This window comes from Antrostomus carolinensis, unplaced genomic scaffold (genome assembly GCF_000700745.2).
Source record: "Antrostomus carolinensis isolate BGI_N321 unplaced genomic scaffold, ASM70074v2 scaffold32866, whole genome shotgun sequence".
Classification (NCBI taxonomy): Eukaryota; Metazoa; Chordata; class Aves; order Caprimulgiformes; family Caprimulgidae; genus Antrostomus; species Antrostomus carolinensis.
Genome location: NW_010324635.1, coordinates 25,862 through 36,709, shown reverse-complemented (window position 1 = coordinate 36,709; position 10,848 = coordinate 25,862). Strand labels below are relative to the sequence as shown.

The 10,848-nt window shown below is 40.8% G+C and overlaps 1 protein-coding gene across 1 annotated transcript; it reads left to right on the top strand.

The window, feature by feature from the left end:
* Positions 1-6: 6 nt before the first annotated feature.
* Positions 7-1,959, top strand: DRD5 (dopamine receptor D5; the record flags this gene model as incomplete). The annotated part of the gene is made up of 1 exon (XM_010170999.2): positions 7-1,959. A coding segment is annotated over one exon (1,335 nt), but the record flags the coding sequence as incomplete, so codon positions are not given.
* Positions 1,960-10,848: the final 8,889 nt, after the last annotated feature.

Sequence of the window (10,848 nt, the reverse complement as noted above, 5' to 3'; positions counted from 1 at the left end):
CTCATCCTCTGGACGCTCTTTGGGAACGTGCTGGTGTGCGCGGCCATCGTCCGCTACCGGCACCTGAGGAGCAAGGTCACCAACATCTTCATCGTGTCCCTGGCTGTCTCGGACCTGCTGGTGGCTCTGCTCGTCATGCCCTGGAAGGCAGTGGCTGAGGTGGCCGGGTACTGGCCCTTTGGGGCTTTCTGCAACGTCTGGGTGGCCTTCGATATCATGTGCTCCACGGCCTCCATCCTGAACCTGTGTGTGATTAGTGTGGACAGGTACTGGGCTATTTCCAGCCCTTTCCGCTATGAGAGGAAGATGACCCAACGGTTGGCTCTGGTGATGATCAGTGTGGCCTGGGCTTTGTCTGTGCTCATCTCCTTCATCCCTGTCCAGCTTAACTGGCACAGAGGTGGGGATGTTGTTGCCGCTGGTGATATTGGAGATGGATTTGGCGCTGGCTGGGCAGCAGCGGGTGCTGTCACCACCTGGGCAGAAGACATGGGCACCACGTGGGTGGCATTGGCAGCAATGAGACCCTCTGATGGGACCTCTGGCAGCAACGATACCCTCACTGGACCATCGGAGAGCTGTGACTCCAGCCTCAACAGGACTTATGCCATTTCCTCTTCCTTGATCAGTTTTTATATCCCAGTGGCTATCATGATAGTTACCTACACTCGAATCTACCGCATTGCCCAGGTGCAGATTCGTCGGATCTCTTCCCTGGAGAGGGCAGCTGAGCATGCGCAGAGCTGCCGGAGCAGCCACATTGACTGCCACCATCACACAAGCCTCAAGTCCTCCATCAGGAAAGAGACCAAGGTATTGAAGACTCTCTCTGTCATCATGGGTGTCTTTGTCTGCTGCTGGTTGCCCTTCTTCATCTTGAACTGCATGGTTCCCTTCTGCGAGAGCCCGCCCAGTGACCCCCACGCTGGCCTTCCCTGTGTCAGTGAGACCACCTTTAATATCTTCGTCTGGTTTGGTTGGGCCAACTCGTCTCTCAACCCCATCATCTATGCCTTCAATGCTGACTTTAGAAAGGTCTTCTCCAACCTCCTGGGATGCGGTCAGTTTTGCTCTAGTACTCCAGTGGAGACTGTTAATATAAGCAATGAGCTTATCTCTTACAACCAGGACACCCTTTTCCATAAGGAGATAGTGACTGCTTATGTTAACATGATCCCAAATGTGGTTGACTGTGAGGAGAATCGCGAGGACCCTTTTGATAGGATGTCCCAGATCTCCCCTGACCACGAGATTGCCACTGACTCTGTCTGTGAGCTGGACTGTGAGGGGGAGATTTCACTAGGCAAAATAACACCTTTCACTCCAAATGGTTTACATTAAATTGCATCCTGCCCTGGTCTGTTATTCTTGGATTATATAACAAAATAGTAGCACTGGGTGGAAAAACCTACTTGATTTTATGCTATAGTTTGGTCAGTCACTTCATACTAAACTCAATTCTATGTGTAGCACTTTGCAGGATGCAGACACTGTCATACAGGGAGCTGGCAGCACAAACTTAATTCAGCACTTCCCCAGGCTGAGAAGGGAGCAGGCAGTCACGCTGATTAGCTGTGGTGAGGTATTGTGGTACAATTACAGTCAGTTCATGTTTATAATGTCTTTGCAAATGAAAGGTGTCAGTGCTAAGTATTACAACTTCTAAAATCAGGGACAGATGTGGCTGGCATAGACATTAAATAGAAAAAACTTCTAGGCTGTTCATTTGTTCAGATATTATTTTTCTTTGTTAGGTTTATTTTTTTTGGTTGGTTGGGGTTTGGGGTTTTTTTGGGGTTTTTTTAAAGATAGAAATAGTGAGGTGGTGATTTGGATGATTATTTAAATGCGTGTTTCTGCCAAAACAGTTTATGTGAAATCCATGTTCTCCTAGGCGGCGTTGTTGCCTATGATATCCTTGCCATGTTCCCAGATGAATAAATAAAAGTTATATTGATCAAGGGGTTATTATCTTTCATTTGTCACCCTGAAAAGTTTGCAAAGTATTCAAACTTCGACGTTTCTATTTGAATGGTTAGATTGACTAACAGCTAAACCCTATTGTTTTCAAAGCAAAATAGTCTGTATAGAAAATACAATTTCTGTATTTTCTGTATAGAAAATACAATTTCTATACAATCTGTATAGAAAATACAATTTTTAAATAAAAGCGGGGCTCATAGGAATGATTGGCTTAATTAACTCTTTTATATGGCTCTACTTACAGCTAGATTTATACTTATTTTTCTTTGGTGTTCTAACTGGTACTATACCTCCCTGAAGCTAAGAATATCAAGTAATATCATCAAAGCCAATGATACCTCCAAACTTCTAAAACTTCCCACTTAATTCTATACTTGCACTTCATTTTTAGAGATGCTATTAATGAGAAGAGTTTGGTGATTGAATTAGGAACTTAACGTGTCTAAAAACAGCGGTTATGTTTGAAATTGATGTTATAATCAGCATTTCCCACTGTACACATTAAAGAACTCATTCAAACCAAGAGAAGAAAAAAATACTGTTAATATTTTTTTTTGTTATTTACTTATTAACTGGAACTTAAATATACTTTAACTGCTTTGACTCTACAAAACATTTTAAAGCAGTCTTTAAAAATTGTAAAAGAGGATTTTAAGCTCTGTTTCTATTGAAATATTTAAATCAATAGAATATTTTATTTAGAAACATTTGTAAGCTTTCAGCTCAGAACTGAGAAGTGACCTTATTTCCAAGACAAATGATCAAAGGTAGTAAAAGCAATACCAATATTTATTTCAAGATTTGGCTCACAAAATTAACAACATTTTAATTTCATTTATTCTTTAGAAATACCTGTGCCATGACCTGAGCAGATTTAAATCAAATTGTAAGTGCAGATTCAGTAGCAACTGCCTCCTAATGGCCCTGACCTGGGGCCTCCCCCCATCCTGCCTAACTGGGAACTGAAGGCCCTTGTGTGATGCGTGGGGGAAAAGTAGGATCTGCACTGAGCAGCATGGCTCAGGGGAAGGCATTTAAACAGATGCTGGGATTTGTGAATGTTACACATTTAGGATTGAGCCTCTTTGGAAGTCAAGCCCCTAATACTGGTTTGTGGATTGTCTTACCTTCCCTTGGGATAAGGGGTGGAAGAAGTGCAGGAGGTGCGTGATTGAAATCCCTTTGTGGTTGCCTCTGTTGCAATCCAGTTGTGTCTGTAAGCAACAATTTCTGTGTGTAGTCTTTGCTATTAATCGGTTATCTTGTTGTTTTGGATTATCTTTTCAACTGCTTGTCACTGAATATTGACATCTACCTGAGCATTTTCTTTCCTGTTGATGTGAAATCTCAGTGTAATATCCCTTTACAGCTGTCCTAGCTGTCCTCAGAAAAGGGTGTTGTGACTCTGGTTTAGGGAAGCTTGAAAAACAGAAATCCCATGCCCAGAACAAGGCTCAACCTACTAATGACTTGACATTGAGGGTGAGTATGTTGTAATTCCTCTACTAGAGCAATGATAGTTGCCAGGAGTTAACCATAGTTCTAGCCCTGCTGGTTAGATGAACTTGCCTAGAATAAAATCATTTTCCCAAATAAAAATGAAAGAACCTGCTTCTACTGGTGTGGTGATGAATTATCCCAACCAGAATATGGCTTTTTGCATTTTCTAGCTACTGCTCGAGTTCTGAGGCTAGTACAGCATATTAAACTTTCTGGATCTGTGCAAAAGCCTATGATATCCAGATGCAAGAGGTGTAAGCACCTTGTGCAGATTCCAGCTCCCAGGGCAATGCTTATATTTTATCCAGTTTTGTCCATATTACAACAGAAACAGCCCAGGGAAATGGAGAAGGGAAAACATGATCTCTTCCTGAGCATCTGTGTGCCAAGAGGCTGTGCACACTGATGCTGCATGTTACACCCTGCTCCAGCAGCCGTACAGAGCAGCAGAACAGTTTCAGTAGTAACAGTGAGGAGGGTGTCCCCTCACCTCCCCAGGTGGCCTTTTCTCTCAAAATTATCCCTGTGTTGGTGCTGCAACAGTTCACTTGGCTCCCATTCCTTGCAGGTGTGGTGGAGGGGTAGATGTGTACAAGAAGATGCTAGTGCATTCCCCTGAAGGGTGTTTTTCTCCTCATCAAGGCTTTACTTGCCTGGGTTTCTGGAATAAGTGTGTAGGCTAACTCTGGAATGCAAGAAGATGGCATCTCCATCAGTGGGTTTATATAACAATTTTGCACAGAATATTAGAGACGGGCTTATTTTACCTCTGGTCTGAAGAAAGGCAAATTTTAGCTTGTCCTCAGAATTTGGGAGCATGGTCAGGACAATACAAAAAACTGGACAAATTGCCACTTCCCATGGCTAATTTTCGTTACATCAGCTGGTAAATTATTTCTGATGGTGGCTGTACAATCTGGTGGCTGTAATCTCTCTCCTTGGAATATGTACTTGTCAGGGTCTTAATCCTTTGGAGCCAGGGAGCACCAGAAAGGGATCATTTCTGCTTTGAAAGACAGAGAGAAGGTACATCTTTGCTGGAAGCACAGATTGACCTTAAGGATCTGAAAAAACTTTTTCTTGACTTGCAACATAGGGACAATTTGTTGGTAGTGTATTCAGAATTAGTAAAATAAACTTTTTAAAGAAATGTGTATCTTGCCTTGAACTATAAAAAGGAGCAGACTTTTTAATGAAAACAGCCCCAAAAAGGCTTTTTTAAAACTGGTTTCTCTCAGATGAAGCTGCTGCCCTACTTTTTTTAATGGTTTCCCTCTTAAGGACTAATGCATCTGTCTAGCCGTAGAGCAGAGTTCATTGGAAGTGCAAGTAGGTTTTTATAATCCTTGTACCCTTGTGGTGTCACTCTGGAACTCATCTGCGACAATGGTTTTGTGCCTCCCATCAACATGTTTTCTTCTGTGAAAGTCACCTTGCTCCTGTCATGCATTTTACTGCAAAATTAAGCATGATCACTTATTGCTAGCTCAGTTTTTTGTGATTTTTTTTTCTTTTTTTGTCCTTTGTACTTAATGATTTGTATGTACAGTGGAGTTTGGCTTTGAGTCATTGTTACTTAATCTAGTCCTGAGTGACAGCTGGCCTTCAATGTCCTAGATTATTTTCCGTTGCTATTTTGTGTTTAGAAATCTTACCTTGCAATACGTGTCTGTGTTAAATTACCTGTGAACCAGCCAAATCTTCTGTTATGGCTTATTATGTTAGTCCTGGATAACTCCATACCCAAAGAAGGTCAGTATATCAGAAGTCTGTATGTTTTCTGTCTGAGTTAACTAATGACAGAGGAGTTCATTTTAATGAAAGATCAGAAGATGTGAAGATATCTTAGTTCATTTTTAAGAAGCTGGGATGTGGAGGACATAAAAGTACAGTGTTTTATGTAAAGTGCTGCAAACACTGTGAAGACTCACTATTCAAAACCCCAAAGAGATTTTAACAGCACTGGCTTTAACAAGGAGTGGTGGGTTGTATAGTGTTGGGTTTTTTTTTCCTCAAAGTAAAGAAATGTAGATGACTTTTTCAGAAGTAAAGAGAAACAAAACACTTTTCAAAGGGAGAAAAATCACTGGTACTTTATCCCTTTGCTTTCCTTCTGTTTTTTACTTTTGCCAACCACATCTGATTTGCCTCTGCAGAGGGAGACTCCCTACTGAGAACTCCTGTATTTTTGTAACATACAACAAAAAAAGTCTTCAGAATTAGGAAGGCTTCTTGTAGAAATAGCACTAAGCACAATCTTAGACCGTTTAGGAGTCAATCATGTATAAACTCAGCATTCAAGAGACTGACAAGACTGGAGGCATTGTTCAGAACATGCATCAGACCAGAGGTTTGAGAGGTCACAAGTCCTTCAGCTGCTTGTGGGTGCCAAAATTGCCATTCTTAACCAGGAGGGCTTTTTTTGTCACTGTCACACAGAAAGCAGGGTATACACCTATGTCGATGTTAATAATTCATGCAGAGATTTTTCTTTCCTCTGAGGCCATCTTCACTGCTGTTTAATTGGATTAATCAGATCTTTAAAATTATTCAGTGCCTATTTAAATCAGTAGAAGACCTCAGTGATGGATGTGGGCTTGGGTCACAGAGCAATTAAATTATTTCTCCTGGCTTCTTACGAATATTACTAGTGGTATTCTTTGACAGTGGATGATGACATGTTAAAGTTGGCATGCCGAACAGAATATCTCACCAGATGATATGCAGAAATAATTCTTTTATTCAGATTTACTTACTTATTTTCGAACTTTGTAAGACTTTTCAGACTTTCCAGGAGCTTCACAATGTCCGCACAGAGCATCTCCACTTTAATCATATCTCAAATCACCAACTGGTTGCATGTTTAGTGCCCTGGTAACTACATAGTGTTCTATGCTTTTATGAACAGAATTATGCCTCTGTAAATTTAAGTTGATGTTTTCAAAGGTGAAGGTGTACTTTTGGTCTAAAAGCACAGATGTGCACAAAAATACCTATAAATGAGGGCATTTCCATTATTAATGGGACATCAATGATATGCCTCTTCAACCTTTTATTTATTATAGCAGTGATAAGACGGCAGTGAGCAATAATGGGATTATGGGCATAAAGAGTGGAAATACAAATAATATTATCATCTGAAGCAGATGATGGATTGTTTCAGGAAGCCTGCTGGCTCTCCCAGGATAGTTTAGTTTAATAGGAAATTTATAAGATGATTTTATCTTGTTATATGTCTAAATCCATTCTCAGTTGTGACTGGAGACAACGTTCAATAAGATTTATAGTGGACAGATAGCTGTTTAAGGAGGCTAAACATTTTTATCGACTTAATAATTTATATCACAGATGCATTTGTGAGGTTTGCAAAATATAGTGCAGTAATCATAAAAAAAAAATTAAAATCCCAGTCCGTGAAAAAAAATTCTTCCTTTGATTTGTTCCCCACTGTTAACAACAAATACTTGTTCATACCTTGTGCTGCACTCTCATTGCTACCAGAAGCTGGAATGCTCTGATCTGCTGATTCACGTTAGGAGGAAGCTCTGAAAAATAAGGGAAGAAATGGCAGCAACATGTGCAGATAAGTTCAGTTCACATGACTTTGGTCTGGTATCAGCCAGCCCACACAGGGGGCTGCACAGCAGCGAGCCATTCCTGGAGTGCACAAGCACCTCAGCCTCATCCACAAATGCCAACTCCACAGACCTTGGCTGTGTAGTAGACCCCTTGCTCCCAACATGGATACTCAAAATCTGCATGCAGTGCTTAGAAATCGTAGCTTTTTAACAACTGCTCTGAATTTGTTTACTACATAAAGAGAAACCACACTGTTCTTTTTTGAGGTTATGCTCTGAGAAATGTGGTTGCAAGTGACTTCTGGTTGGTGTAGCCTCTCCAGTTTAGCTGTTGCCTGGCTAGTGCTTGAACGGATGTGGCTACCATAGCTGCTTAGCGTTTTGATCTGAACTGCACATATGTCATAGTTTAGGGGCCTAATATTGAGCGAAATAAATCCTAAATTCATACAGTTTTTCCAAAGCCCGTGGGGAGCACTGCAAAACACAGCAGTCTGGTAGTTGCAGAGCAGAGATGAGCCCCGTCCGCAGCCTGAGCTTGGTTGCTTCTGAGGACATTGGAAAAGTCTAGTCTGCAGCTCACCTGCTGCGGTTTTGAAAATGTCCCACGAGTAAAATACTAGCAAGGAAGTTCAGTGTGCCCTCTTTTACCCTTTGACCTCATTTTTCTAATAAAAAATGTTTAGTAAGATTAAAAATCTACATTTCTAGCCTTTGGCCTTGACCTTTTGCTTTCTCCGCTAACTTCATATAATTAGTCTCCTTCGGTGAACAGAAGCTCCTGGCATGGAGTTAGATGCTTGGGTACCTCATCGTCACCAAGTCTGGAACTACCTCAAGCTACACTTAAATTACATTATGTCTCCAGCCCAAAGGGAATCTTTTACATCTTTTCTGTTTTTTTTTTTCAAGCAACATTTCCCTCCTCAATACAAGATTATTTGCTAGAAACATAATTTAGAGGACAAGCGTAAATAGACTTTTTTTAAAGCTCTTAGGGATTTTGCTTGATTATACAAAATGAGAATGGATCGGTATTAGGCATAGAGATAAACAGAGTTTTTTCTAAAAGAGGTTTAATTTTTGTCTTTTTATAGAAATAAAAGCTGGATGTTTTAATTGTGAAGAGTATATGCATTTAATTTTATACACTTATATGCATACATATGTTCTTTTATATATAGACGTTTATAAACACACACAAATACATTTCATCATATTTACAGGGTAATTAAATATATTTCTTTCTATATATAAATACAAAATGTGCAAATTCATCCAAAAGGAAGCAAGTAAGATCTTAAGTAAGATCATCACAGCAATCAAATAGGAGTACACAGTACACTCCAGATGTTCAAAAGGCGTTTTGGCTGTTCAGAGTTGAGAATCTCTGAAAATCCAAACTTGAATTATGCAGTGAGAAGGAGTGTACAAAAATATTTCTCTCAACTATTCTGTATTCAAAGCATTTTTGTAATGATTTGCTAATTGATATTTATCTATAAGCATTTTGAGATAGCAAGAAGAGGGGATGATTTAGAAATACCTCTTGGATGTCTCTCAACAATGGACTTTCACAGAATCACAGAATGGTAGGGGTTGGAAGGGACCTCTGGAAATCATCTAGTCCAGCCCTCAGGCAAAGCAGGTACATCTAGAGCAGGTTGCACAGGAAAACATCCAGGCGGGTTTTGAATATCTCCAGAGAAGGAGACTCCACAAACTTCCTGGGCAGCCTGTTCCAGTGCTCTGTCACCCTCACAGTAAAGAAGTTTTTCTTCATCTTCAGATGGAACTTCCTGTGTTCCAGTTTGTTCCTGTTGCCCCTTGTCCTGTCACTGAGCACCACTGAAAAGAGTCTGGCCCCATCCTCTTGACACCCACCCTTTAGGTATTTATGGGCATTGATAAGGTTCCTTCTCAAACTTCTCTTCTCCAGGCTAAACAGACTCCGGCCTCTCAGCCTTGCCTCATAAGAAAGATGCTCCTGCCACTTAATCATCTTTGTAGCCCTCTGCAGGACTCTTCCCAGTAGTTGCTGGTCTTTCTTTAAACAATGCTTTTGTCTTTCTGATTGATTGAAACAAAGGTGCAATCTTCTTGACACCATGCAAAGTGTTCCTCAGAAGATAAACTGCATAACTTTTCAAAACATCGAATTTAGGTAACACAACATCTGAATTTTAAATGGCATCTTAGGCAGAAGTATCTCCTGTATTAAACAACTCCTTTGATAATTCAAATAACGCCCTTCTCTTAAAAATATTTACAAAGGGTCAGGGTTTCATAGGTCAAATGGAATAGAAAAGTGAAAATTTGAGGACCAGCTCAGCAGCACTGAACGAAGTAGTCAAGATTGAACATCCTGGCAATAGCAGAGCTGTGGCTGAAGACAAGGAAGAAAATAGTTGGGTAGTAGAGACAGGGAAAGAATTTTAAGGAGGAATAAGAGAAACCAGCTGAGGGTCCAGGAAGCCAAAAATTTGATGGCAGTTGAAGAAGGCAAGGAACCAGAAAGGACTGATAGGGTCCCAGGTGGCTGAGGCAGGGGTGATAACAGAGGTCAGTAGGTTTTGGAGTAAGGGTGAAAGGGGACTGGAAGGGATCAGGATGGGGTCTGGGTGGTGAGCATCCCTAAGGGCCTGTGGGACTCTGGGAGGCCGTACAGAGATGGATGAGATTTCTGTGGGCAAGCTAACAGGAGGGCTGAGAGTGGACAACTCACCCACCCATTCCCCTCCTAGAATCCACAGATTCTCCTGCTCTTTGCAGTCCCCTCCTACCACTTCTGAATAACTTCAGTATTGTCATTTCATTTTATCATTAAACAGGTACAATTCAAGTGTCAGTCTACCGTGCAGCAGATGAAGAGCTGTCATATTTATTCTGTTGTGTTAAAGGCTTGAAAAATAACTTCCACAGCAACACCCTACAACATCCTGCAAAGAACACTTCATCAAGGAGTGGAGAGCAAAGAGGGCTTTGAGATCATCTTCCCACTATGCTCTATAGTGCTGTTTTCACTGTGCAATGGTAGGGTGTTTTGGAGGTTTGTCCTAGTTCTGCTGGATTGCTAGAAACAAGTCTGTCCTTCAGAAACTTTCTGAAGGTGCCTAGTCCCATTTGAATCTCTGGTAAAATGGCCCTCAGTATGTCAGTGCTATGAGTTCTTTAATCTGTGCAAATAAGGTATCGAACATAGTCAAAATCTGCAGCTATATATTGAATAAATATATTCATTGTGAAAAGATGATCTCCTGTGATGACTTGTAACATGACCTTATAGAGCTGACTTTTAGTGACTCAAGCCCAAATCTGACAATGTGCAAGTATGAAAGATGTGGAGGTTTTAGTTGCTTTCTGCTAAATACAAGTGTTAGCAATGGTTTTTTTCAAATACAAAGGTCCCAACTTCTACTATTGGTTTGCCTATTGAGTACAGATACTTTTGTACAGTAATGGGACAGTTGGAAATGAGCTTAAGAGATAGAAAGCTTAACTTCATAAATAAATATTCATATATTATATAATATCTAATAGGAAAATACTCAGTTCTGTGCTATGCAAGACACACAGGTTTACAGATTATCTTCTTTTCCTCTCTCCTCTCCTCTCCTCTCCTCTCCTCTCCTCTGTGAGGATACCCAGGTGTTGGTAACAGCCTCCAAAGATCTACAGAGAATGGGGTGTATGTGATGGCACAGCTGTAGGTACTTGGAGACAATACTGCCTTAAAAATCAGCTGGGTGTGGAAGTGGGGGTTCTTTCAAGACTGTAGTCTTAAACT